The 16,604-nt window shown below is 36.8% G+C and overlaps 1 protein-coding gene across 2 annotated transcripts in view; it reads left to right on the top strand.

The window, feature by feature from the left end:
- The window catches only part of AMOTL1 (angiomotin like 1), a 241,743-nt gene that overhangs the window by 13,477 nt on the left and 211,662 nt on the right, over nucleotides 1–16,604 (top strand). For both annotated transcript variants that reach the window (XM_074304486.1, XM_074304485.1), the window contains exon 2: nucleotides 11,894–11,944. In XM_074304486.1, coding sequence (XP_074160587.1) covers nucleotides 11,894–11,944 — 51 coding nt within the window. The remainder of the gene's footprint in view (nucleotides 1–11,893; nucleotides 11,945–16,604) is intronic.

The following is a 16,604-nucleotide window of genomic DNA, read 5'->3' as shown; positions in this document are numbered from 1 at the left end:
TTTTTCGCCCCTGAGGTTGTGTCTATATTATTAATCTTGCCCAGTTTTGTTTCTTGTGTAAAGATCTCTGCATTCATAGTGGTACCATATTTTAATACTTAGCCATTTGTGTAACATACAATAAGTGTATATATATGTATACAAATGATACACACACACATACACACACAAACATCAGCGGGACACACATACTTACTCACATTATAACTCTATATGGGTGTCCATGCACCCGGAAAATTTATTCATACTATCCACGTAAAATGTGTCAGAAATTGCAGCCTCTATTTGCAGAACCTAGATTTGCAACTCTTCCACTTTTCCTTGGCCTCTACTGGAGGTCTTTGCAAATAACCATCTTTCTCCCCATTCTTGTATAACACATGATCTAGCTGTTCCTCTGGCTTTTCAATTGTCTTTAGCTAGGCCACATAATTTGAGGTATATTTTTAAAAATTATTTTCTCACCTATAGAGGCCTTAAGAGATTTCTTCTCTCTGTCTTTCTTTGAATCATTTAGAAAATTAATCACTTAGGAAATTCATTTCATCTATTCTATGCAACAAAAAATGCTCTCTTCAGGACTTGCTCAAGGAAGTCTGTGCAATGGGACCAGCAGGTGTTGGCCAATGGTCCTGGATCTTTGGATCAACTATAAAACAGGGAAGTGTAAACAGAAGGTTTTTTTGCCTTATGGCATTTTTCATGGGTGCCTTTTAAAGGATCATTTATAGACTATGTTTTGAAATGTCATCTTTCTTTACATATATTTTGTTTTTTAGTAGAACTTCAAGCAATACACACCAGAATACATATACTGAAGGTGTGGAGTTGGCAGATTATGACTATTATATACAAATAACATCCAACAGAAAATCAGTACATTTGAATCATAAGAGAGTAAGGAAGGCCTTGAATATCACACAAGTCAAGTTTCTCATTTTGCTGTACTGTTGTCATTTTGTTGATTAGTCATATTTCAAGTCTTTGTGATTCCATTTGGAGTTTTCTTGGCAAAGATATTGGATCAGTTTGCCATTTCTTTCTCCAGCTCATTTTACAGATGAGGAAACTGAGGCAAATAGGATTAAATGATTTGTCCAGGGTCACACAGCTAGAAGCTAGTCTGAGGCTGGTTTGAACTTGGATCCTTCTGACTTCAGAAGGCATTCTTTGCACTGAGCCAACTAGCTGCCAGGAAGAGGAGGCCCAAATTGCTAAAGTGACTTGTGAACATAAATCTAGATCTGGCAGTGATTTCAAACAGTGTATAATCCAACCCCTTCTTTTTATAGATGAGGTTACGGAGGCCAAAATAGGTAAAGACTTGAACATGTTCATATAACTAGTTAGGGAGAGAGCTGGAATGAGAATCTAGTTCCTCTGCCAGGAGTGTGCTGGGAAAAGTTTAACAACTGACTATCCAGGAGAAAAAATATACACATGACACATTTTTAAATTTAACCTACAACACTTTATTATTTTCACACTAGACAATTGACAAAACAATAAATCACACCCCAATTTTTAGCTTTTGACAATTTTTGACATGGAAATGCTCACACTGAAAATTGAATCACTATTTCTTGGGAACCAGTTTGAACTGGTTTCTTCTCTGAATGCTACTTTCTGCCACTTTCCATCATCATCATCACTTGTCATTGTCATCATTCCTGACATTTATAGAGAGTTTTAATGTTTACAAAGTGGTTTTCATAATTTTCTCATTTGAGCTTCACAATTTCCCTGCGAGATAAGCTGTTTATTGAGAAAAATGAGATTCAGAGAAATTAAGAGAACTTGACCAGATTAGCCCAGGATGAAAAAGGCACAGTTCAAATCTATGTCTTAGAACTCCAAGTTCAGCAATTTTAACATTGTTTGACATTCACACTTTCATGTGTGGTCATGAAAAGAAATAATTCCCATGGAGACCTCTGGCCAGGATGCTAAGGTTAAAACAACACATGATCATCATGACCTGTGCAATGGAGCTATTATATATTCGGCTTTTAGGATTTAAAAAGAAAAAAGTTTAGTCATAGATTTCAAAAGTGACAAATATTTTTACCTTTTATATTAAAAGGGTATTTCGTTTGATTTCACTCAACAGATCAAACTGAGGGTAAGTTGCATGTATGTGATTTTTTTCTGTAGGGATGCTTTTTGTGTGTATTTTTAGAATGTTTTTTCGTTGTGATTCATATCTACTTCTCTGTCTTGTGACTTCTATATATTGTCAAAGTTTCCCCTTTATTTATTTTCCTTTTGGCCTAGTATTGAGTTAGTATTTCTTTGAATCCTCCATTCTCTATGCTATTTGGTTGCAGCAATTCTAGGGAGGAGCTTGGGCAATTAGATGCTTGTGTGTATTTCACAGAACTCCTGGCTTCTCTAGATGGTCTCTTCTGCATTGTGAAATGGGATTTATAAAATGAAACTTGCTTGTGATATTTTGGTAGGCTTGCAGGAATGAATCCTTGGCTGGCATGCTCCCTGGTTGGTAGAACCTTTTCTTCATTTTTCTTTATTTTTATTTTTGGTTCAAGAGAATGATTTTTTTCCAATCTAGCTATAGTTTACTGTTATTATAAATAAGCACACTTTCTTCTCCTAAAGGATGTGAAATATTTGAATTTACCTGGATTGGGGCTTTTATTCTAGTGGAAGAATGTATCTAGTTGTCTTTTTTTCTTTCGCCCATCATGAATTGGTAAGAGTAGGGTTATAAAGGAAGGAAACAGGAATCCTAGAGAGATCCTGTCATGAGTTATATGGACTTTACAGAAGCAGACTCTAAGCCCAATAAAAAGAACTCAGTGACTAAATATCTGCAATAACAGTTTTACTTATAAAAAAAAGTACCATAATCTTCTTGTCTATTGGGACCACCAAAACTAAAAGTAATGCTGAACATTATTAATCGAGGCATCTTTGTGATGCATTTTACCTGAGGTTACATCTTTGCCTTGGTTTTATTTGTTCTTCTGTTCCAGAATTGGGTAGAATAGGCAAAAAGAGAAGAATAAGTTGAATTTGTTTACCTGAGGTCATAATCCTTCTTTAATTAATTCTAACCATTCTCTCAAAGAGGGGGTGAGGGGAACTGTCTCTTTTTGATTCCATAGTTGGTATTGGCTTGACAAGAGACACAAATGAAAAGAAGAGCAACAGACAAACCCAGCCTCAGGTATTTGACAGCCACTAGCTGTGTGACTCTGGGCAAATCATTGAATTCTGATTGCCTCACCAAAAAATAAAAAGAGCAATGGAAAGACAGATAATTGGTTGCTGCCATCATAGAAGAGAAGAGGCAACTAAAGACTCTGCCCACCTTCTCTTTGTTTTTCTCCTTGGGAATCCGAGCTGCCCCAAGTTCCTGGAGAAGACTGTTAATGTCAATATGGCTTCCACCATCATGAATTTGGATCATTTTGACTAACACTCTCCTTTTGCACCCAGTTTCACAAGTATGAACTTTATTCACTGACAACCAAGATAATGGAAAAAGGTTCCCTGGGGTGGAGGACATTGTCCCATAACTTGACTTATTATTGTAACCACTGTTATGTTTTTAATAGATGATATTTTTAGATAACAATATGTACTTTTGGATTTAAGTATATTCTTCATTTATAATTTTGGTACATCAACACCTTAAATATATCTTTCCTATAGACTTTTTTTGCAAGAGATAACAAACAATAAGGCAACATAAGAATGGGACACAATAGAAATAACTGCAGATTTGGAGTGAGAAGACCTGGCTTGGAGTCTAATATTAGGATCAGAACATTAGAGATGTAGAAAACCTTAGGGAGTATCTAATTCATCAGTTCTTAACCTGCAAACTTGGTTTTCACACACACAGACACACACACACATACATACACACACACACATATACACACACACATACACACATATATATATAACACTTGTGTACATATATACGCACACATACATAGATGAAATATATGAATATTTTATAACTGTTTTGAATATTCCCATGTAATCCTATGATTACCTGGGTCTGGATTTTCACTTCAGTGAAAAAATGCAACTATACTTTCTTTTTGCTTTGGCCCCATACTGCACTGTGAGGAGTAGGGTCATCCTGAAAGGGTAACAAGGAAATTTGCCAAGAAATGTATATGGCCTTTACAGAAGTAGACCTTGATCTCTATAGAAAGAAATCAGAGATTAAATATCTACAAGACAGTTGTTTTATACCCAAAATAGTTTTAACTTTATATACTTTAAGAAGTTACTTTCATAAGCTTAAAGGTGTCTCAGAGAAATAGAGAAAAGACAGACAGATTTTACCAGACTGCCAAAAGGGTCCACAACATAAAAAGGTAAAGAATCTTCAATTTCTCACTTTACAAATTAGGAAACTGAAGTCCCTAGAGTCAAAGTGACATATCAAAGGCATTGAGTAACAGAACTAGAAATTGAATATAATTTTCTGACTAATATTCTATTCCTCTCTTCTGTATATTTTTTTACTTATCACCTGTGTGGTATTTGGGTCCCCTGGGTCTCAGTTATCCCAACTGTATACTGAAGGGGTTGCTTTACCTTTGAATGCTCACAGTCTCATAGGCAGAGAGACACTCTATAATGTGTAAAGGGTGTGTGGAGTAATAGGAGTCTCTCTCACTACCTGGTCTTGTAACCTCATGGTTCTAAGCCAAAGCAGACATTCTTATTAGTGCAGTAAGTGGTAGGATAGGGAGAGAATATTTTATGGAAAGCATAGACACCTGTGTGTATTCTCCTGGAACAGAAGTACATGCTGATCATGGTGTTTGTTTGCCTTGTTCTAATAGAAGCTTTGGGAGTGGAACCAGAGGTCAGACCACCAGTAGGCCAGGGGAATGTAATCTGAGATTCTAAGGAAGGTGCACATTCCTTTCTCTCTCCACCGGAGGAAAGCATTCAACCCAGAAAGAAGAATTAAATGTACAAATAATCTGATCCTAGAGAGATAATGAATTCTTCTAGATAAAACAGGTCTCTTTTTATCAATGGAGAATAAGGTATTTTAAAAGAGTTGAAGTTTGATCCTTCAAATGCTACAGAGTAAGGCCTTTTTTTATGTCACTTTTAGCTATTTTTGGATAAAAATCTTTCTAAAATGCTTTATGAACTTCCATGGCTCAATCATATTGTTGACTCACTTATATTCCCACTGATACCAAACTTTCTCCATTGCTACTGCTATGCCCCTGCCCTAAAATCATTTTCTTTTTCCAGCTGAGACTCCTGGGCATTTAGAACTTTGTAAATCAGATTTAACATGTGTAAAATCTCTGTCCCTATAGCTTCCCCCATTTTGATGTTGATACATGGAAAGACAATGGAACCCAGAGTAAGAATCTGAGGTCTCCACAGGGTATTGCAGCCTCTACCAACTGCAGAACTAATTCTTTCTATGTTTTCACAAAGGTATGAATAACCCACTCCAGGAGCTTCCAAACCACTGGGTTCCACACTGGTGACAATCGCATTTTCACTGTCATAGCCAGTCACTCGTCTTCACACATAGGCACTAATTCATTCTCCCTATATATAACATCACTCTGTAACATCTCATGAGATCCCAATTTTATATAAAATCAATCATTCAGCTCAAAACCGATAACTTTTTCCTTTTCTGTCTACTATTAAAGTGCTCTGTTAAAAACACACAGGAGCTACCATCTTGTCAAATCATTCTTGAGAGCACCACAAGAACATCTTGACACCCTTATCTAAATACTTCTTATATTCAGGAGATAATTAAAAATTACAGGCAAGTGCACAAATGCTGAATTTTCCTCTACCCAGCATGTGCACTCCCAGGATTCTCAATCTTCAGAAGTAAATAGAATGCAAATAATCCCCACATTAAGAATAGGTTGCATACGAAGTTCATTTAGAATTTGAAAAATGTTTTTCCATAGAAACAATGTGTATATATAGATGTTAAATTTGTAGGGTAGCCCCCAAAAGCCCATTTAATCCAAAAATGTCTGAAGCATCTACCCTTTTGTATAACTTCCAAAAAGTTATGCTAGGTTGGTATCAGTCTAATGTTAAATATCTATTAAAAGATAACAAACTCCCACTTATGATTTTACTTTTACCAATCAGCCAGAAGATTTATATATTTAAAACAAGGCATTTAATCAAACAGCAAAGCAAAGCATAGGATCATAGATTTAGACTTAGAAGGCACTTCAGAGGCTATCTAGTTTAATCTCTTTACTTTATAGAAGAAACTAAGGTTGAGAGTGTATTTGATTTTTCCATTGGAGATTTTGTGTCTCCAGATTCAAATCAGAGACTTTTTCAAACTGCCAGGATCTGTTTAGGGCTCAGGCTCTTTGCACCCAAGAACCTCTCTGATTGATATGTAAATGAATCAGAGCAAGAACAAAGGAAAGCAAAGATATCTGTTTTTTCCTTGGTTCACATTCTTGTCTTTATTAGAAATAAATGCCGTTAACAACTTCAGTAACTCTGTGCCCTGCTTCCTCTAGAGTCTATTATTCTACCTTTTGGGCAGTTTTGTGTTGTGTTCTGGCCATCATAAAAGTTTTGGCTCCGTGTGTGTGTGTGTGTGTGTGTGTGTGTGTGTGTGTGTGTGAGAGAGAGAGAGAGAAAGAGAAAAAGAGAGACAGAGACAGACAGACACACACAAAGAGAAACGAGAGATACAAAGAGAGATAGAGAGAAACGAAGTCAAACAGAGGCAGACAGAAGAGAGAGGCAGAAAAACAGAAAAGGAATCACAGAGAAAGAAAAAGAAATAGAGGCAGAGATACTAATCAGAAAGAGAAAAATAGTTAAGTTAGGGTTAAGTCTAGGGCTATGGATTCCTGTGTTCACTTTGGTCATTTCTTAGCTGTGTGTTCAACTAAATCCTTTACAGTAAATATTTGCTTAGGAAGTAATGAAAATAATATCTATCTGTAGACAAACCTATTTTAAAAATATAGACAGTAAATAAACAAGCTTAACTGGCAATTAACTATACCAATTCAGTAGGCAATCATGAGGCAGGAGAAAGAGAAGAAATAGAAAGGAAATAAATCCACCAGATCCAAAAAGCAGTGACATGATCAAGGAAACAACAATATACTAAAAGGTATCTTAGCGGATCACTCCTTAAGTGGGTCAGAGAGCCAGATAAGATTTTAACCTCTCATAATTATATTCCTTGTGGTTAACAATTGCAATCAACCATCTGATAATAAAAATCTTTACCACCCTCAGCCCCTGCTTTTCCTACTTTCCTAGAACTTCCTAAAATTCTTGGGTTTCCCTAAGGACTTCTGTCCTGTGCAACTTCTTCTTCCCATTACCCTAAAGTTCCTCTTTCCAGCTTGGAAAAAAACAAAAACCAAAGACAAACCCAGCAAGTATACTTATTATCATCCGTTTATTATTCATTTTGGAGACAAATAGCCTTAAATATCTCAGCCTTCCCCCTTTTTTTTTCCTACCTCAAAATAAAAGGGGAAGAATACCTCATTCTAAAAAGCCATTAGGTAAGTAGAATACTTAAACAGTGTCTGATGGGTTTGATAGTCTAGATATGGTCCAGAATACTAGCTGAATTTCATATTATATACCTGAGTTCAGACATTTAAATCTATAGGATAGAGTCTGATTTACTTAGAGACAGCCAATCAATAAATAGGCATTCATAAAATGCCTATTATGTGCCAGACACTGTATGACCACCTTCCAGAGTCAATATAGCTCAATTAGTATAGGAGAATGGAATGGATTTTCATTTCCCCAAATATTTATCCAGTTGCATTCAATCCTATGTCAGATCTTTATTCTGTAGAAGGAGAATAATGATGTGAAGTAAGGGGGAATGAGTTTGAAAATCAGACCCCAGCAATAAATAGCTCCCTGTTCAGAGTCCCTGGTCATATTTTTCCATCTTGGATCAACTTCTTTTTCTACTTTCCATAACTTATTTAAGTCTGGAAGTATGAAAATTGAGCACTGACTCTAGATCTACAAACATGGGTACACATTATTATAGATAAGAGTGGGAATTAACTCAACATCTAGTAGCTGGCATCAATAGATGGCACTCAGAACCCTCTTGATCTTAAAGATACATTTGGCAACTAAGATCACTGAATCAGGTTAGAGATCCCCAAAGGGTGGGGAGAAAGGAGGATAGTATTTTTTATCTTTGGTCCTTCACCTTTACCCTCCTAATCATTGGGCATCCAGAGTGAGGTAGGAACATAGTATGTTTCAAGTAACCAGAAGGAAAAACAAAAGGTTTGGGATGTGTTTGCCCAAATGATTTGAGCCAGTGGCCTGAGGTTAGGGGAGAGAGCTAATGGGAAAAAATATTCACACTGTGTTATGAATCACTTTAGAATGCATAAATTTTGACATCAAGGATTCATAATTTCAGCAGGATGAGTCTATTTAAGTACTATAGATTATAATTTTTCTTTGCCTTACTAGATTCTCTTAATGAGTCATTATGACTAAAACAAAGTAAACAACCCTCCCCCCAAACCATCATATGGTGGTCAATTTTAGTTGACCACCAAATTAACAGAACGGCGTAAAGTGTGTTTAAGAAAAATATCTACTCAATAAGGTTAAAACTCAACTGTGCTGTAATACTCCCTAGTTGATATTAAAATATGCAAGTAATGTGACTTTACCCCCTGCTGAAGACACTAGAGCTAAGGTACAAACTGGGATTAGAGACCCACTGGTCTTTGAATATCAGATTCATGGGGGACCATATCTGACACTTTTCCCATTTTAGTTCATCTTGCTAAAACTTGTAGTAAACAGACATACTCTTAATTTTTGAAAAATGCTACATTGTGATTTTTACATTTCTGAGACTTTTCTCCTCCAAAGTACCTTTCCTGGAAATAGAGAAAAACAGTTAAACAAAAGAAATTGACACATTGATTGTGTCTGACAGCAAACTCACCATTGAGCACCCTTTGTCTACTCTTTTCTAGCCAAAGGTGAGAAGTGTATTTCATTTTTCATCCATGTAATTACCAATGTTTTGATAATTACATTAATATAAATTCTGATGATCTTAGTGTATTTTCCAAATACATGCAAAGATAGTTTTCAACATTCACCTTTGCAAAACTTTGTGTTCCAAAATTTTCTCTCTCCCTCCCCTTTCTTCTCCCTTTCCTAGAGAGCAAGCAATCAAGAATGGGTTAAACGTGTGTAATTCTTCTAAACATATTTCCATATTCATCATGCTGCACAAAAAAAGTTTGATCAAGAGGGAAAAAATACGAGAAAGAAAAAAACCAAGCAAACAAACAATTAAAAGAAAAAGAAAAAAAAAAAAAAAACCAAGCAAACAAACAATAACTACAACAAAAAGATGAAACTACTATTTTTTTTTTTATCCATGGCTGTCTTTCTGGATTGGAATGGCTCTTTCCATCACAAGTTTATTGGAACTACCTTGAATCATCTAATTGTTGAAATAAGCCAAGTCCATTACAGTTGATCACCTCATAATCTTATTATTACTGTGTACAATCTTCTTTTGATTCAGTTTACTTCACTTAGCATCCGTTCATATTGGTCTTTCCAAGCTTTTCTGAAATCAGCCTGTTCATCATTTTTTATAGAACAATAACATTCCATTACATTTATATACCATAACTTATTCAGCTATTCCCCAACTGATGGACATTCACTCAATTTTCAGTTCTTTGCTTTAGTGTTGCTTTCTTTTGCATGACTATGGTCATTATGTTGTTCTCTTAATTCAAATTTCTATACTGCTTATCATTGAATCTTAAATTCATTCAAGTCTATTCAATAAGCATCATATTAAGCATCTACTATGTTTATCACACTGTCTTAGGGGCTGAGACCATAAAGACAAAAATAGAACCAAGAAACATACATTCTACATTATAGTCAAATCTTCCCAAGTTCTGAATTCCTCCAATTTCCATTTTCTATGGAATGATATAATTCTGTTATATTCATTGGCAAGACTCCTCTTCTGGTTTTTGTGTTAATTCCCTGACTGAAAGAATGAAATTATTGAAGTTCTCTTTGGACTTTTTGGAACATTGTTTATTTTAATATGTTCTTTTTTAGAGCACTAATGGATAAAGTTGAGAGAGTTGTGTTATTTTGCACCTTCTTGACCCAAAGTTCTTGAAAATTTCCATTACATTAATAAACTGGTACATACTTTGTTTCTAGTTTTTTTTTTAATGATTCAAAAAAATTGTTACTATAAATATTTTGGTACATTTGGGGTCTTTTTTTCTTTCACTTTCTTTAGATATGTAAATCTTTTTGATATTATAACGTTATCACTGGGCCAAACAATGTGAACCACTAGGTTGATAACCTAGGAACACGTTCATGGCACAATGAACTGTAGTGGATTGTAGTGAAATGTTATGTTTCATTCCTTTATTATTTTTATAATTACATTTTTGAGGCTGGTACTTTAGCAATATTGTAGAAAGATTACTGTCCTGGGTTTAGGAGGTCTGAGTTAGTACCAGCTTTACTATTTCTTAGCTAGAAGGTTAAGACAACCAAGTTGAATTCAATTCAACAACTATCTTCTTAAGCATCTCTTTTTTATGACTTTGTTTTGGGGATTAAGCCTATAAAGACAAAAATGGAACCAAGGAGTTTATATTCTATTTTACATCCAAGTCTTCTCAAGTTCATATTTGTCATTTTCTATGGGATGATAGAATTCTATTACACTTATTGGCAAGACCCTTACCCAGGTTGATATAACCTTCCTGAGCCTTAATTAGCTGAGTAACCCAAAGATAATATGTTTTAAAGTCAGAAAGAGAAAGAATCTCTTGAGGTCTCTTCCAGGGGATATCTACAAGAATAAGAATGTGTTGGCCTTCAAATTTGATTCCAATATTTGAGGGAGACAGCAAAGAGTCCTCCACAGAACCTTTTCACCCCAGTTCTGAGAGTCCTTCTCCTTAGTCCCCTGGTTGCACTGTGTGGGGAGAGAGGGTAGAAAAAATGGAGGGTTTTCCTGAGCATAAAAGAGGAAGATAGACTTGTGTTACAGAATAAACGGGGTACGTTTTTTAAATAAAAGAAATGGCTGTGTTCCCGTTATACAAATAATTAAAAGGAGTGGGGGAGAGAGGGGGAAAAAAAAAACCCTAAGACAGGGTACTGGAAGGTAATGTCTAATGCATTTCCAGAACATGACTGCTGTGGTCGCCTAGCAACCAGGAGGAGGCGGGTCTGTGAGGCAAGAGGGGCTCCAACCCTCAGTTTATTCCTCCCCACCTTCCTTCCTTCGTCACACTCAGGCGGGGGAATGTGTTCGTCTATGTGTAAGTCCAGGTGGGCAGGTGATGTAGAAGCTTACTGCCCACCTCACACGCTGACGATATCCAGTTGCTGAGGATGAAACTTTGGGGTTTGGGGAAGCGGGACAATGTCCTCGTGGAGCTCCTGGGTAGGATGTGAGAACCCCCGCCCCAAGCCAGTGGGCTAGGGGCAGATCACGAAGTAGTCAAGCTGCTGGATGCCTATCCCGGGCTTGGCAAATTGACTCCTGGAAAGTTTGTAGAGACCAGAGGGGCAGGCAGACAGCGTCTTTCTCTGCGCCAGGAGGATGCTTTGGTCTCTCTTCTGACTGACCTGAAGTTTCATTGGCAAGCGGATGCTCCTGGAAGATCAGACTGTCCAAGCCAGGTGTGCCCACTGGATCGTGGCGAACCAAAAAGACAGGGAAACCAGAGCGAGTTCTCAGCAGAGCCCAGAGCACTTTTTCTGATGCTGCCTTGACTGAATCACCCACTGAATCATTGCGAGTATTTTGGAGAAATTGTTGTTTTATTTTTATTTTCCTCTCTCCTTCCTTCTGCAGACAATGAGTTTGAGGAAGCCACAGCAGCTCAGTTCAGCCCAGATGAGTTCGGTAAGTTCTTCCCTTGTTGGATAAAAGCAGTGTCTTTTTTTCTTCCTGTCTTTTGATTTTCCCCAGTGACCGACTCTAGAGCTCCAAACAGGAGTCAGACTGTGCAAGGACCCATGGCCCGACTGATGGGAATACTTTTTATTTATATGTGTTGGCACGTCCCAGTCCTTTAAGTCAATCACATTGGTTTAGCTTAGATATTTCCATTGAGATGCTAACTGGCATTTTTTCCTGGGCATGTAGCTTTTGTGGCTGAACTAAAGTGTCATTTTGTGTGTGTGTGTGTGTGTGTGTGTGTGTGTGTGTGTGTGTGTGTGTGTGAAAGAGAGAGAGAGAGAGAGAGAGAGAGAGAGAGAGAGAGAGAGAGAGAGAGAGAGAGAGAGACAGAGACAGAGACAGAGAGACAGAGACAGAGACAGACAGACACAGAGACAGACACCGAGAGACACCCAGAGAGAATGAGAATGCAAATGTTGCAGCCCTTTGATAATCCACTTTAAACTCAACCCAAAACAAATACGAACTTCCTCTAAGGCTAACTCCTGAACCAGTCCTAGAAAGCAGGAAGTATCCAAGTTTTATCTGTAGCTGCCTCACTGAGTACTTAGCCCTCTCTACAGTCGGATATACGATCTATAGGCACTCATTAATTGGAAGGGACTGCAGGAAGACATTGTAAGCTAGAGTTTTAAAGTACGTGTCTGGGAGCTACAGCCCTTAAGTGATGTTATGTTTTTCTTGGATGTCTTAGAATAGTTTATTTCTCTCTTTACTTATGTTTGTCTCTGTGCCAACCTCCTCTGTCTCTCCCCACTCCCTTTTGTCAAGAATTTGGTGTGGTTTATAGAAATTTTGTCAAAAGTTGAGCCTTTTCCATGTTAATTGAAAAGGTATTTCCATTATCAGAGCCCTTAGTGAGTATTCTGGGTGCCCTCTGCTACTCTCAATGGTGTGTGTGTGTGTGTGTGTGTGTGTGTGTGTGTCCCTCTAGGAAACCTTGACTGCTAATAAGCTGGGCTATTCAGAATATTCTCCCTACTCACTTATTACCAGCGTGAAAACCCTGCTTGCTTTCCATGTCCACTTATTTCTTTTCAATCAGCCCCATGCTCTGTTAGAATGATCTTTATCTTGACCCTACCCAGAGGACTATTACTACAGGGGATGATTTTCTAATCATTTTTTCAACAGCAAGACACATAGAACTCTACAGGGACAAAGCAGACATTTTAAGGGGACCAGTGCACAGTGGGATCTTACTGTATTTATTAACTGTCTGAGAAGTTGAGGATCAATCCAATATTTGCAAATCAAATTATTTTTATATGCCCAGAGAAAACATGCTTTTAAAGGAACTCCTTGATCTTTTTGTCTTTGTTTTGTCTAACAAGGAGAATATCTGTAACCTTCTTTCAGAGCTCCTAAGGAGAAAGGCTCAAGATTTTTCTGACATTGAACAAATTGTGTTCATAATGGACAATCCTATGGTGGTGGGGAGGAAAAGGTCCTTTGGACTAGTTTTAGATGTTCATCACATTTTTGATTATTAATCATTCCTGGACTCTCTGGCTTGCAAAAAAAAAACCTGATTTATATTTGTAAATTATAGATAAGTATAATAAATGAAACTTTACTTTATGAAACATATTGGTATTAGTGCTAAATTATTGCAAAGAAAGATTTCCATAATTGTAAAATCCTAAATCTCAGTTTCCTCTTATTCCAGCTTCCTCAAATCACTCTACATAGGTTAATGGCAATGGAATCAAAAGAATAGAAAAGCTTTATATAATCATAGTCAACCCCCTGCATAGCTAGAGGCACCGCTCCTTTGGAGTCCCTTCTCTTTCTCCCCAATTGAGGAGAGACCTCCTAGTAATTCCTTTTGGAGAGAACTTTCTTTTTATGGAGATAGACTGGTATCCAGTTTTCCTCTCCCAAGGATCTGGTATTGTATTGAAGTAGGGAACATAATTTAAAAAAGAAATTGCTATGAACAAAGATAGGGCCTGGTTGTTTTGTAACCGAAGCTGTGGTTATATTATGTGACTACTGAGTACTGGGTTTTTGAATCAATTTCTCCTTGCAGTGATTATAGGAATGATAACTTTAAAAGGCTCATTCTCTCCCCATCTCCACCCTCTCCCCCTAACAGTATAGTGATTCAATTCAATTCAATAAATATTTATTTTGCTTTCTGTGACCAAATCACTGTGCTAGGGGCTAGGAATATACAAAGAACTGTCTTTAGCTTGTCTAGAGGCTTATAACCATCCTTGCAAGTGATTGAATGTTCCCTCAGGACCTGTTCTGTCATTTGGGGTACATTTCTTAGTTATTGCCTTCTCTTCCACACAAACCCACAAAGTGCCTCACTAGTAGCTGGCCAGTCTTCTAACTATGAGTAGCTGTTTTTTTCTCATAGTCTGGTTCAGCTTAGGATCTTCTCAGGGTCACAGTATCAAAAAAAAAAAAAAAAAAAAAAAAAAAAAGAAATGGTTCCTTTTCTTTCATTGCTCAAGAAACACCTGCTTGCATGCATGCAGGGGAGAACCAGTCTGAATGTGATAAGAAAGTTCTTGTAGTTCTGTCTAGCAATCACTCTCTGATTTCTCTTAGTGAAGCATATGAGATAATTTTGGTCCCAACTGTCTTTAGTGATGGTTCCAATTCAATTCAATTAAAAAAAATTATTAAGTGACTGTTTCAGGCATTGTACTAGGAAGAAGGAAAACAAAAGGGGGGATGTCTCCTTTCTCAAGGAATTTAAATTTAACTGAGGAAGGGAGAGGAGTTAATAAATAGAAGGGTAGTAAATAGATAAATAGACTTTATAGATATACTATATATTCAAATCCATAAGTATATTTGTGTTTTTAGTATCTATCCGGATAGAAGGTTGAGATAAAAAGGGAAGTCTAAAGAGAAAAAAATATTTCCTTTCTCCTTTGCCCCTTAGTCTCTGAAATACGGATCTTGCCAGCTATGACCAACCATACTTTTTTTTCCTACTAAGTAGTACCTACTTTCTATTCACTACCCTCAGCTATATCCCAGTGATTGGAGGGGAAAGGAGTAGTAAATGAGGCTACATGTCCCAACAGCCCAATCTTGCCTGGATTCCAAGATGATGCTGTGATTCATTTTGAGCCTAAGGTGAATAAGGGAAAAATTCCCAATTAACTTAGGGATGTCTTTTTAAAATTTTATAAAAGATTATCACTAATCAAAATCAAAAGATTTTCTCTTTCTCCATTCCCTCTCTGTCTCTGTCTCTCAATTTGACTTAGCCAACAGTCAAAAGAAAGCTTAACACTTAGATATAAGACCTGAACTGTGATCTCTTCTGTATCTCAAAACCCCAAAATTGTTTGTTTCACCCTGCTGTAGTCTTCCTGTACAACACATGGAAAAGCTGAAGTAAAATTGATTGTATTTATCTAACTGGCAAAAGAAATTCAAATTATTTAAACAGATTTTTCAAAAGCAATTTTACAGAACAATTTTACAAAAGCAATTTGGAATCAGAAACTGCCCTTCTCTGACAGAGAAAGGGACAGAGAGGAGAGACCTCTACCACAGTATGGTACTTGTCCCATTGTGGTTACTGAAAACTGAGATTGAGTGGGAGGGAGGAGGAGGAAGACGAGGAGAAAGAGACAAAAACACATAGAGACAGAGACACAGAGATACACACACACAAAGAAACAGAGAGAAGTCCCTCAACTATTGATTTTTAGTGCTTAGTTCCCTAATCTTGAGTCTCTGCTCAGTTTTTAATAGTGTCAGTCACTTCCTGGATGAGAAAAAAAAATCTGGTCTATTCAGAGCAACATCTAAGAAAACCACTCATAACCTAGCTCTCAAAACTTCTCCCTTTCAGATCCCTTTCAAAAACTATTTACACAAAATTATTACTATGTTTTGAACTATAAAACATATTACATTATATGATAATATTTTTATGCCTACATATGTAATTTTTTTTTACTAGGCCTTTGATAATAATATAAGAATGTTCTCAAAAAAGAACTTTTTATACCCATACTGTTGGAAACTTTTCTAATATTTATACTCTTGGACAGTAATCTAGGACAATGAAAAATTAAGTGTTCCCTTTGGTCACAAAGCCACTGTGTCAAGACCATATTTGAATGTAGTTCTTTACTCTGAGTTTGGCTCTCTAGTCTTTGCATGGCACTGACTCTGAGAAAGAAGAGAGAGAGCAAAAGGACAGTAGAAGAGAGAACAGAGAACAGAGGAGAGGAGAAGAGAAGGAAAGGGAGAAGGAGAATAGAAGGATGATAGATAAATAGGGAAACGGATAATAGTTGATAGAAAGGATGAATAATAGATGATAAATACTGCTATTATGTTCAACTCTTCATGACCCTATTTGGGGTTTTCTTGGCAAAGATACTGGAATGATTTGCCATTTCCTGCTCCAGCTCGTTTTTGTAAGAGGAACTGAGGCAGAGTTAAGTGACCTGCCCAAAGTCACACAATTAATAGATTTGAACTCAAGAAGATGAGTTTTACTGACTTCAGGCCTGGCACTCTATTCACTGTACCACCTAGCTGCCCAGATGATAAATAGATGGGTGATTAGATAGATAAGACAGACAGACAAATAGACAAGTTTCTATGTAGGCAGCATTGT

The sequence above is a fragment of the Sminthopsis crassicaudata genome, chromosome 3 (genome assembly GCF_048593235.1).
Source record: "Sminthopsis crassicaudata isolate SCR6 chromosome 3, ASM4859323v1, whole genome shotgun sequence".
Classification (NCBI taxonomy): Eukaryota; Metazoa; Chordata; class Mammalia; order Dasyuromorphia; family Dasyuridae; genus Sminthopsis; species Sminthopsis crassicaudata.
The sequence above is the reverse complement of the archived record's forward strand: the minus strand, read 5'-3'. Positions and strand labels throughout refer to the sequence as shown.